Below are 13,443 nucleotides of genomic sequence, written 5' to 3'. Positions count from 1 at the left end.
AAATAGATACCCAGCCCTGTCCAAAGTAAGAGCTATTTTTTATTTTCCCCTCAAAAGGAGCTGAGGAATAAGGAAAAAATAATTCTCTGAAACAGAGAAGAGTATACTCAGGATCCCAATATTAACTTCAAGGGCCACACTGGTAATAGAAATATGCAAAGCAGGCCAGGTTGTTTTTCTTGAAATGTATGCTCTTCCAGAGCTCTCTTTCCGTTTCACTTTCCTAGTCCATTTCTTTCCCCCCTCTTTCAGATACTATCAGTTGATAACCTGGAAAATTAAAGCAATTAGAAGAAAACCTCCTCTTCTCTTACCACTAGATCAATAACCGACCTACATTTACTTCCATATATTCTGCCCTCCCATCTTTTACCATGGGTGTACTGCCCATGTCCTTATTTAAAGACAAACTCTGAACTTACATAGTGGCTCCCATTACTTCCTGTCAACCTGAAGTCAATGCTGAAGAAACTGGCCCCAATCTTCCCAACATGATTAAATTTCGCTTTTTAACAGAACACATATAAACACAACATGTTCTAATATTTCTCAATAAATAAAACAAATCAAATTTATTGTTCTCAATAAAACAAAACAAATAAAAAAGACTTCTTCCTACATCTCTCTCAAACTATCACCCATTACTTTACTTTCTTTATAGCAATGATCCTCAGGAGTTATCAGTACTTACTGTCTCTACTTACTCTCTTCCTATTCTCTCTTAACTCATGTAAATCCTAACCCATTGAGATTAATAACATATATCTGTTTAGTCTTCAAATAAATGTTTTGGGGTTTCACTGACCTTTCCTATACCAATCCAAAATCCTGCTGGCATCAACCATTTTAATTTCTAATGTTTTTATCTCTTACTGTTACCACTGTTCCTGAACTATTATCTTTAATAGGGTTTAAGTAAGTTTCTTTCCTAAAGTTTTATACTTGGTCCTACTGATAAAGATGAACTAATTAAATATACTGAAAATTTTCAGTTTAACAAAAAATAATATAATATTACTCTAAATCCTACATTCTCTTCTATGAAGCATTTCAGCTGGGCCATTTATCAGCTGTAAGATATCAAGTCTGTGACTTTCTTTCAGAAGCAGAAAAAAGAAAAAGAACAGAAGATTAATTCTCAAATAGTTTTGTCTTCTACTTGGAATTCACTCTATGAATTCCATTTTTCTCCTTCAATAAAAAATGGGGGCTACAAGTAAAAAGCTTCTGTTCCTACCCTCTTTTCAATATTACACAATGAAAATGTTATCCAAACACCATCTGAGCACTTTGAGTAGTTTTCCACTTGAGAGGTCATTCACCAAAGGTGTCAATGAATGTAAAGATTTCTAGAACCAGCTTTAAGATTCCAATAGAAGTTTAAAAATTAAGACATTCCTTATGGACATTACTGATCTTCAAAACTATGAAAAGTAAATCAAATAAATCAATAACTAATTTTAATACTAAAAGAGGAAAGAGAACTGAGCTACACCATTTGCAAAGTCCAGAGAAAGTATAAAAGAAGAATAACTTGAAGTATTTACTACCATGTTGTGAAAAATTCTTAACTCAATAAGCCTTATTTAAGCAAAGAACGCCAAAACAATAAAATGGAAAGAACTGTCCAACTGCTAAGTCACTAATTACAAAGCAACTCCATTTTTTCTGAAGTCAATAAACAATTTTACAAAACTAGGTCTAAAATGTAATATAAATAAAATTTAAATTTGCCCACTCAAAGTTATTAAGAAATCATCAGAGGCCACATTTAACAGTACAACTACAGAGTATTAAATTACTTTTATCTCTTTCAAAAAAATTAGTTCAATTATTAGGGTACATGCTTTTAAATTTTCATTCTTTGTATACTATTGCTTCAGAAAAATGATGTGTTATGTACTGTGACAAAATACCCAAAGATGTTTTCCATGTGTGATGATTTTTGTGGTAGGAGTAGTTATAGTATTAACAATTACCAGAACCAATTCTGAGCACTTCCTATGGGCTAAAGACAGTGCAAGGTAGTTGACAGACCTTACCTCAAGAATTTTACATAAAAGAGGCTATAAAGTAGAAATATTTTATATTTCTTTTTTAAAGATGATAAAACTAAGGTGCAGAGATGTTAAATAATATGCCCAATGCCACAATGTTATTAAGCAAGATGAACCCATGCCTGTAAAATTCCAAAGCTCTTAACCAATAACAATATATCATGTTCACATCTTAAATCCACTGTAACTACAGTACTTTGTGCTGTGCTTAGAAAATAAAGGTGTTCAGTTGATAAATAAATTAATGAATGAAGGCATGTGTCAATGGCAAGGTAGGAAGAGGACTGTATATTCAGAGGACAATGACCAAGCACCATAGCCAAAGTAAAAATTTCATACTGGAGGAAGTGATACATCAAACTGAAAAATAAAATGTACCTATACTGAGAGAATTTACAGATCATAAAATTGGAATTTTTACTACTTAACTCAAAGTTCTAAAGCATATAACCTAATTCTTTCAAAAATGTCAAATCTAATTAACTTACATGCTAATTATGCATAATCTTTCCCTTGGTATATTCTGGTGATTTAATATATGAAAATTTAAGTTAAGAATCTACTCTAGGAGCCTCTCCAAATCCTTTTTAGAAAAGCAGCATAATATTAATACTAAAATTTGACAAATATTCTAACAAAGTGGCAAGTTACAGATGGATATCAGATCAGTTTCATTCTGTGCAGATCAATGGTTAGCAAAACAATCACTATCACCTGTTTCATTAAACAGAATAATCAAAACATGAGAACGGAAATGACAAGTAAAATTACTTCCAGTTAAACGCAACAACAACAAACTGTGGAAAATTCTTAAACAGACGGGAATATCAGACGACCTGACGTGCCTCTTGAGAAACCTGTATGCGGGTCAGGAAGCAATAGGTCGAACTAGACGTGGAACAGACTGGTTCCAAATAGGGAAAGGAGTATGTCAAGGCTGATATGCAGAGTACATCATGAGAAACAATGGACTGGATGAAGCACAACCTGGAATCGAGATTGCTGGGAGAAATATCAATAACCTCAGATATACAGATGACACCACCCTTATGGCAGAAAGCAAAGAAAAACTAAAGAGCCTCTTGATGAAAGTGAAAGAGGAGAGTGAAAAAGTTCGCTTAAAACTCAACTTTCAGAAAACTAAGATCATGGCATCTGATCTTAGTGATGCCATGGTCCCATCACTTCATGGCAAATATGAGGAAACAGTGGAAACAGTGGCTGACTTTATTTTTCTGGGCTCCAAAATCACTACAGATGGTGACTGCAGCCAAGAAATTAAAAGATGCTTGCTCCTTGGAAGAAACGTTATGACCAACCTAGACAGCATATTAAAAAGCAGAGACATTACTTTGCCAACAATGGTCCATCCTGTCAAAGCTATGGTTTTTCCAGTGGTCATATATGGATGTGAGAGTTGGACTATAAAGAAAGCTGAGCACTGAAGAATTGATGCTTTTGAACTGTGGTGCTGGAGAAGACTCTTGTGCGTCAGTTGGACTGCAAGGAGATACAACCAGTCAATCCTTAAGGAATTCACTCCTGAATATTCATCGGAAAGACTGATGCTGAAGCTGAAACTCCAATACTTTGGCTAGCTGATATGAAGAACTGACTCATCTGAAAGGACCCTGATGCTGGGAAAGACTGAAGGTGGGAGGAGAGGGAACAACAAGAGGATGAGATGGTTGGATAGCATCACCGACTCAATGGACATGAGCTGGAGTAAATTTCGGGAGCTGGTGATGAACAGGGAGGCCTGGCGTGCTGCAACTCATGGGGTCGTTAAGAGTCAGAAACAACTGAGTGACTGAACTGACTGAAAACATAATAAACAAAACACGAGAATGGAAATGACAAGTAAAATTATAACTATTTGAAGAAAACATAAACAAAGCAAATAAATGAATAGTAAATCAACTACCAAGAATATTCAAGAATTAAGCAAAGTCAAATCTATAAATACATGCGGTACCTTAAATGACTCAGACCAGACTGACTTAAAACTTACATACTGAACATTCCAAAAGCAGCATAATATATGCTTAAACTCACATGAGACATTCTCAAGAAAACATCATATGTTAAGCCACAAAAAAGTCCTAATATATTTATGAAGGTTGAAGTCATGTCAAACACATTTCCTGACGACAATGGTATGAAACTAGACATCAGTTCTACGAGGACTGCTCAATTCTATGAGCAACTCTATGAGGAAAGTTCAGTGATAAAGAACTACCTCAAGAATTAAGAAAATTTTCAAATATGCAACCAAACTCTACACCTTAGGGAACCAGAAAAAACACACACTACAAAATGAAGCCCAAAGTTAGTAAAATGAGGGAAATAATAAACATCAGAGAGGAAATAAATGAAATAGAGACTAGCAAGGCAACAGACAAGGTTAATAAAACCAAAAGCTGATTCTTTACCAATACAAATAAAATTAGAAAACCTTCAGTTAGATATAACAGAAAGAAACAAAGAAGGCTCAAATAAATAAACCCAGAAATAAGAGAATTTAAAGCAGATCACTTCAGTTCAGTCGCTCATTCATGTCCAACTCTTTGCAACCCCATGAACCGCAGCACGCCAGGCCTCCCTGTCCATCACCAGCTCCCGGAGTTCACCCAAACTCATGTCCACTGAGTCAGTGACACCATCCAACCATCTCATCCTCTGTCGTTCCCCTCTCCTCCCACCTTCAGTCTTTCCCAGCATCAGGGTCTTTTCAAATGAGTCAGCTCTTCACGTCAGGTGACCAAAAATTAGAGTTTCAGCTTCAACATTAGTCCTTCCAATGAACACCGAGGACTGATCTCCCTTAGGAAGGACTGGTTGAATCACCTTGCAGTCCAAGAGACTCTCAAGAATCTTCTCCAACACCGCAGTTCAAAAGCATCAATTCTTCGGCACTCAGCTTTCTTTATAGTCTAACTCTCACATCCATACATGACCACTGGAAAAACCATAGCCTTTACTAGATAGACCTTTGTTGACAAAGTAATTCCTCTGCTTTTTAATATGCTGTCTAGGTTAGTCATACCTTTTCTTCCAAAGAGTAAGTGTTTTTTAATTTCATGGCTGAGGTCACCATTTGCAGTGATTTTGGAGCCCAAAAAAATAAAGTCTGACACTATTTCCACTGTTTCCCATTCTATTTGCCATGAAGTGATGGGACCAGATGCCATGATCTTTGTTTGCTGAATGTTGAGCTTTAAGCCAACTTTTTCACTCTCCTCTTTCACTTTCATCAAGAGGCTTTTTAGTTCTTCTTTGCTTTCTGCCATAAAGGTGGTGTCATCTGCATATATGAGGTTACTGATATTTCTCCTGGAAATCTTGATTCCAGTTTGTGCTTCCTCCAGCCCAGTGTTTCTCATGATGTACTCTGCATATAAGTTAAATAAGCAGGGTGACAATATACAGCCTTGACATACTCCTTTTCCTGTTTGGAACCAGTCTGTTGTCCCATGTCCAGTTCTAATTGTTGCTTCCTGACCTGCATACAGGTTTCTCTAGAGGCAGGTCAGGTGGTCTGGTATTCCCATCTCTTGAAGAACTGCCCACAGTTTATTGTGATCCACACAATCAAAGGCTTTGGCATAGTCAATAAAGCAGAAATAGATGTTTTTCTGGAACTCTCTTGCTTTTTCCATGATCCAGCGGATGTTGGCAATTTGATCTCTGGTTCCTCTGCCTTTTCTAAAACCAGCTTGAACATCTGGAACTTCACAGTTAACGTATTGCTGAAGCCTGGCTTGGAGAATTTTGAGCATTACTTTACTAGCATGTGAGAAGAGTGCAACTGTGGGGTAGTTTGAGCATTCTTTGGCATTGCCTTTCTTTGGCATTGGAATGAAAACTGACCTTTTCCAGTCCTGTGGCCACTGCTGAGTTTTCCAAATTTGCTGACATATTGAGTGCAGCACTTTCACAGCATCATCTTTCAGGATTTGAAATAGGTCTACTGTAATTCCATCACCTCTACTAGCTTTGTTCATAGTGATGCTTTCTAAGGCCCACTTGACTTCACATTCCAGGATGTCTGGCTCTTAGGTGAGTGATCACACCACTGTGATTATCTTGGTCATGAAGATCTTTTTTGTATAGTTAGCAGATACCACAGATATAAAAAGGATCATAAGAGACTAGTATGAATCATTTTATACTGACAAACTGGACATCTAGATGAAATTTATCATGTATCCTTTTTAGAAACATACAACCTACTAAGACTGAATCACAATCTTAGTGATTCAGTTTTCTATTTTTTTCTATTTCTAAGAAATAGAAAATGTGAACACAATAGCTCCAAGTAAGGAAATTGAATCAATAACCAAAAACCTCCAAATAAAAGTTCAGAAACAGACAGCTTCACTGGTAAAATCTACCAAACATTCAATGAAGAATTAACACCAATCTTTGTCAAACTCTTCAAAAAAAATGTAAGAGCAGGACATGCATTCAAACTTACTTTATGAGGTCTGATACCAAGATCAGATCAGGATACCACAAGAAAGGAAAATTATAGGCTAGATCCCTGATGAACATAAATACAAAAATTCTCAGTGAAATATTACCAAACTGAATCCAACAGTATATCAAAATGACCTTACACTTTGGAAAAGTGAGATTTATTCCATGGATGCAAGGATGATTCAACATATGCAAATCAATCACATGATACACCATAGTGACAAAATGAAGAATAAAAATCCTACAGTCATCTCAATGGAGCAGAAAAAGCATTTGAGGAAATTCAACATCCATTTATGATAGAAACTCAACAAATTTGGTATAGAGGGAACGTGCATCAATATAATAAAGGCTATATATAACCAGCAGACAGGTAAGATTATACTCATTGGTGAGAATTAAAAACTTTGCATGTAAGACACGGAAAAAAACAGAGATGCCCACTTCTACAGCTTTTATTCCCATAGTACCGAAAGTCCTAGCAGGAGGGAAGAAAAAATCCAAACCAGGAAGGAAGTAAATTGTCACTATTTCCCAATGACATAGAAAACCCTAAGCCCTCCACCAGAAAACTGAAAAAACTGATAGAAAAACTGAGCAAAGTTACAGGATATTCAATTCCATACAAAAATCTGTTTTATTTTTATATACTAACAATAAACTATTAGAAAGAGAAACTAAGCAAACAATCCCATTTATAATTGTATCAAAAAGAATAAAACAACTAGGAATAAATTTAAACAAAGAATTAAAGACTTGTACACTGAAAACTATGAGATATTGATTAAAAATTTTTAATGTCATAAATAAGTGGAAAGAAAATCCATGCTCATGGATGAATAAATATTGTTAAGAAGTCAATAAATGGTGCTAAAAAAACTGGATACCACATGCAAAAGAATGAAACTGGGCTCCTATCTTGTACCACACACAAAACAGAACTCAAAATGGATTAAAGATTCAAAACTAAGACCTGAAACCAAAGAACTTCTGAGGAAAACATAGGCTGTAAGCTCTTTAACATCTTGACAATAATTTTTTTTTAATTAACACCGAAAGCAAAAACTAAAAAGCAGGACTACATCAAACTAAAAAGCTTCTGCCCAGCAAAGGAAATCAACAAAATGAAAATGAAACCTACTGAATGGAAGAGAATATTTGCAGACCATGTATACAACAAGGGGTTAATATCCAAAGTATATGAAGACTGCAACAGCAGAAAATCAAACAAGTAGCATCATTTGCAAGACAATAAACTAAAGAAATAGTGTATAGTAAGTAAAACACTAGAAAAATTTTTTGTCTAATCATCAATGAAGTTGCAGCTGATTCTGGTATTATGATTGCTAGACAAATCATCCTTCTCTGCCTTAATCTGATTATGAATTTTATACAGAATGACTAAAGTTTTACCACACAAGATTATAATATTCTTTAAGTTTTGCCAAACAAGATAGTAGTATTTGATTCATCTTCGTAAAGACTGAATTTCAATCTTAACAGCCTAAATCTAAATAGTCATTTCAAGAATTAGTATCTGATGCAAGGTTTGTATATTTTCCTCCAGGAATTTATTCTTGGCACAAAACCTCTATTTCACACATTCTTAGATGATTTATTCACCCCTGAAAATGTTAAAAATATATATAAGATGTATCATGTAACACACATACATAACTCAAACTCATCACTCCTTAACTGATAACATTTAAATTCATTAAAAGGATATTTTTTAAGTGGTTCTAACATTAATTTTTCAGGATTCCACTGCAATTTTGGCATGAGCATAACAAATAACAGCTATTTCATAGACTATGTTTTAAAAATGCACAAAGTTTTAAATCACTCAAAACAAATTTATCTTTCATAAATTTCATCACACAAAATTGTAATTTTTGTCCACACAAGCTTCTGAGGGATATTGTAGAATATCACTGGTAATCTCATCAAAACCCTTCTTTATAGAATTCCATTTCTAATTACCAACTAAATTCATTTATTGATGTCATTAAAACAAAAGAATATAAAAATATATATCTAATAGTGGTAAAATGCTTAGAAGGGCACTACCAAATATCCCTCATAACATTTTTGAAGACATATTTGAGGACCTGAGGAATTCATCTTTTACCTATGTAAGAAAAAACTCCTCCCTACCCCCAAAAAAACCCCACAAAGTGAATTTTCCTAGAAGAAACCTAAATACAACAACAACCAACAAGATAAAACAATAATATAAGCTCAACAAAGAACAGGCAGTTGGAAGGACTGGGTCATGGAAAGAAATGGCATGTTAAATGTAAATAGATTAAATCATCCAACTAAAAGACAGTGCAGTTGATTAGATTAAAAAAAAAAAGGACCCAAATATATACTACCTACAAGAGATTCACTTCAGCTTTAAAGACACGTATAGACTGAAGATGAGTGAATGGAAAATGATATTCCATGCAAATGGAAACCAAAAAACAGCAAGCATAGCTCTTTTATGTCAACAAAATAGGCTTTAACCCAAGCACTGTAAGAAGAGTGCTTGAATTGACAAAGAGTCAATTTAAGAGGATGTAATAACTATATTTATATACCCAATATCAGAATATCTAAATATAGAAAGCAAATTATTAACAGACCTGAAGAGAAAAAAAGTCAGCAATAAGAGACTTCAACACTTCACCTTCAACTACAGGGATCACTCAGAGAGGAAATCAGTAAAGAAATACTGACACATACAAGATGCATCTAACAATAGCAGAATACATATTCTCAAGCACATATGGAACATTCTCCAGGATAGACAAAATGTTAGAACACAAGACAAATCTTAATAAACTTAAGAGGACTAAAATCATATCAACCATCTTATCTGACCTCAATGGTATAAAAACAATCAAAGGGGAAAGCTAAAAAAATTCACAAATAAGTGGAGATTAAATAAAATACTCCTCAACAACCAGTGGGTTGAAGAAGAAATAAAAAATGAATTTAAAAATACCTAAGACAAATGAACACTGAAATAGAACATACCAAAACGTATGAGACACAGCCAAAGGAGCTATGAGAGGGAAGTATACAGTGATAAGTGCCTACATTAAAAAAAAAATAAGATATCATATAAACAACTAAAATTTACACTTCAAGAATTTATAAAAAGAACAAAGTTAGTAAAGGGGAAGAAATAACAAAAAATCAGAAAGTATAAATGAAATAGAGAGTAGACAATAGAAAAGATGAATAGAAAAACTAAAGGCTGTTTTTTTTTAAGACACACAAAACTGATACCTTTACCTAGACTAAGAAAAAGAGAAGAGTCAAATAAATATAATTAGAATGAAGGATACATTACAGATAATAACCCAGAAATAGAAAGAATAATAAAAATTACTCTGCATAATTATATACCAACAAATCAAATAAGCCAGAATAAATGGTACGTAGAAATAAATTCTTATAAACATACAACCTACCAAGACTGAATCATGAAGAAATAGAAAATCTGAACCGAAGAATTACTAGCATGAAGATTCAATCAGTAACCAATACCTCCAAACAAACAAAAATCTAGGACCAAACACCTTCACTGGTAAATTCTACCAAATAAAACCAGTTCTTTGCAAATTCTTCCAACAACAAAAAGGAGACGATGCTTCCAAATTCATTCACAAAGCCAGCATTATCCTGATACCAAAACCAGATAAGGATACCACAAGAAAGGAAAACAGGCTAATATGTCCAATGAACATCCTCAATGAAATATTAGCAAGCTAAATTCAACAATACATTAAAAGGATCATACACCATCAAGTGAGATTTATTCCACGGATACAAGGATGGTTCAACATACTCAAATCAATCTCAAAACAAAGTGAAAAACAGTAATTGAACTCTTGAAAACTTAAAACACATTAAGAATTATAATGTTTCATTAGGGTCAAATTAAATTTGACACTAAGAATGTGTTTATGCTACTGAAAATAATAGGAAATTTAAAGTAACAATAATTATTACTAATAATACCTTAGGCCAACGTTTCTCAAAAGTTTATACTGAAATGCCCCGAATTATAGACAGGAGTAAACTTGACCTTCTCAGAAATTCTATGTATGAGAATTATATAAAAGATACGGTTTTAAAACTTGTAGAAAGTAGTTTATTACCATAATATGATAAGGATGTCATAAAGTCACTTCAACTTTATTTTTATCCAGTTTCCTGGATGCTGAGGACAAAAGTCAGACACATACCTCCGTGTCTGTGTGTGTGTGTGCGTGTGCGAGCACGCACGCTAGCAAACTCAGTTGCACAGTCATGTTCAACTCTTTGCGACTCTGTGGACTATAGCCCATTGAGCTCCTCTGTCCATAGAATTTTCCAGGCAAGAATACTGGAGCAGGTTGCCATTTCCTACTGCAGGGGATCTTCCTGACCCAAGGACTGAACCCGCATCTCCCCTGTCTCCTGCATTGGCAGGTGGATTCTTTACCACTGAGCCACCCAGGAAGCTGCCCACATACCTACAATACACCTTTTTTTGTGGATTTCATTTTTTTAAAGAAATCTCTTATTTTTTTATAAGAATTATGTATAATACATTCACAAATGTATGTTTACAAAGGAGAAAGCTTAAGAAGGGTTATGAATAGCATTAGCAGTCACATGGTCACAGAAGGACAAGCCTAGATCTGAGCTTTTCTGACTCTAGCTTCAGTGGTCCTTGTTCAGAGAAGATTTGTTTCATATTTTCAGCAGGCGGCTATTTTGCTAAGCAACTTCATCAGGACATACCTTTGTAAGAAATATCTACAACTGTCTGTTTTTCATTCTCAAATAAATAAAAACCAATACAATGGACTTCAATTAACTTTACATACACATTCATGGAAATTTAACAAATTAATCAAATTAACTGAAAATCTTGACAAGAAAAAGATTCAAAGCCTCCCCAAAATTCAAACAAATTATATTTTACTATTTTCAGAGTAAATCAAATCTAATTTAAGGATGAAACTGGTACTCCTTCACTAATTAGGTTTATAAAACAAACATTTAGTGTCTATAAATTCTTGTTTTAAATTTATACTATAATGTGTAATGTTTCAAAGTTTCCACACACCTTTGCAATGCCAGCTTCATGAAGTTTATATTTCTAGATATCTTACCTTTTTTGCTGTAGAAGGGGGATCCTTTTTCATATTTCTCAGTAAAAATTCTGGCATGTTATTTTCAATATCTTCACGAGTTCCCTTTTTACCCAAAACTGCAGCTAAAAATGAAATAACCTAGGGAGGAAAAAATCCAACAGTTTTAATCACTGTGTATTGTGATGGACAAAAGTTTATGACTCACATGAATGGCTACTCAATTAGTGAGAATATGAGTGTGTACAGATTTGCTAGGAAGAAAAACAGTATGAGCCACTAGTATGGGTTTTCTTTATTTGCATTAATAAACAAATAATAATATAAAAGTTACCACTGAATGCAGTAAAACGAAAATCCTCACATCGCCATCTCTCCCTTGATAATTTTTTAAATAGATATATTTTACTGAAGTATAGTGGACTTACAATGTCGGGCACTCTATGAATTCTTTCTCAGTCTCATTAGCTGAGATATTATTTTCTTATGTATTTATATTCATAGACTCTATCTCTTCATTATTGGCTATTACAATAAACTATGTACATTCCTTTTTCCTTGTAGAAAATAAACTCCTTAAGGGAATAATATTTGGTTAATAAGTTTGTCTATTTTTCTGTATCCAATAAATATAGGTAACTCAAGGATGCATATTACAATATCTAAGGTAATCACTAGAGAAAAATACAACAGTGTGTAACTACTAATCTACTATGGGAAGAATAATAAAATAATATGAACAATTTATACAAAAAGAGGACAAAAATGAATAGATGACATGCAATAAATAAAAAGCATATAGTAAGTAAAACAGTAGGTTTAAATCTAAATATATTTAGATGGATATATGTATATGTATAACTGAACCACTTTTCTGTACACCTGAAACTAACACGTCGCAAATCAACTGTACTCCAATATCAAATAAAAATTTTAAAATAAATAAATCTAAATATATTAGAAAGTGGAAGTAGACTAAATAGTTTAATTAAAAGACAAAAGATTTTCAGAAACATAAAACATGTGTGCTTTACACACAGAAAACCTAAGACATAGAGAAAATTCTAAGTGAAAAATTGAAAAAAGACAGACCATACAAACAAAACCAAAGAAAGTTAATATAGTTATATTAATATCAGATAAGACTGAGGCAAAAAGCATTACTAAATTACAGAGGGACATGATATTGATAAAAATTATTTCATTTGCAAGTTATAAGAGGTGTAAATTATTAAAGAAAAAGATCTACTGAAACAAAATAAGTAGACAAATTCATAAGCACAGTGTTAAGAGAAAATAATCAGTAAAGATATAGACTGTATTAGTAAAATGATAAACTTGACCTAATATACATCTGACAGACGATGGTAAACTACAACAAAACGTACTTTATACTTAAAGTACACATAAAATATTTACCAAAATTGACACAGAAAGTCATAGAACAAATCTTAATCCATCCAATAGACAAGAATCATACAGAATATGTTTTTTGGTCACAGCATAAGAAATTAAAAAATATAAACAGAAAATCCCCAAATATTTGGAAAGTAGGGAATGTATTTTAAACTAGAATTCACAACGGAGATTATAAAATACTTAAGATGAATAACTGTGTAATAATCACATATTCAGCTTATGAAATACACTTAAATCCATGCCTTATGGACTTAAATGCATATAGACACACATTAGGACATAAGAGGAGCTGTTAATAAAATACCTAACCATAGATCTGAAAAATTTATAAAAAATTTATAAAAAATTTTAAG

General features: G+C 33.3%; 1 protein-coding gene across 1 annotated transcript in view; it reads right to left on the bottom strand.

Moving 5' to 3' along the window:
- ERCC6L2 (ERCC excision repair 6 like 2) overlaps positions 1-13,443 on the bottom strand; it is a 150,917-nt gene that overhangs the window by 121,127 nt on the left and 16,347 nt on the right. Inside the window, exon 3 of the mRNA XM_068973896.1 lies at positions 11,693-11,812. Within this exon, the coding sequence (XP_068829997.1) occupies positions 11,693-11,812 (120 nt within the window). The remainder of the gene's footprint in view (positions 1-11,692; positions 11,813-13,443) is intronic.

This window comes from Capricornis sumatraensis, chromosome 6 (assembly GCF_032405125.1).
Source record: "Capricornis sumatraensis isolate serow.1 chromosome 6, serow.2, whole genome shotgun sequence".
NCBI lineage: Eukaryota > Metazoa > Chordata > Mammalia > Artiodactyla > Bovidae > Capricornis > Capricornis sumatraensis.
This window is presented reverse-complemented; position numbering and strand designations above follow the sequence as displayed.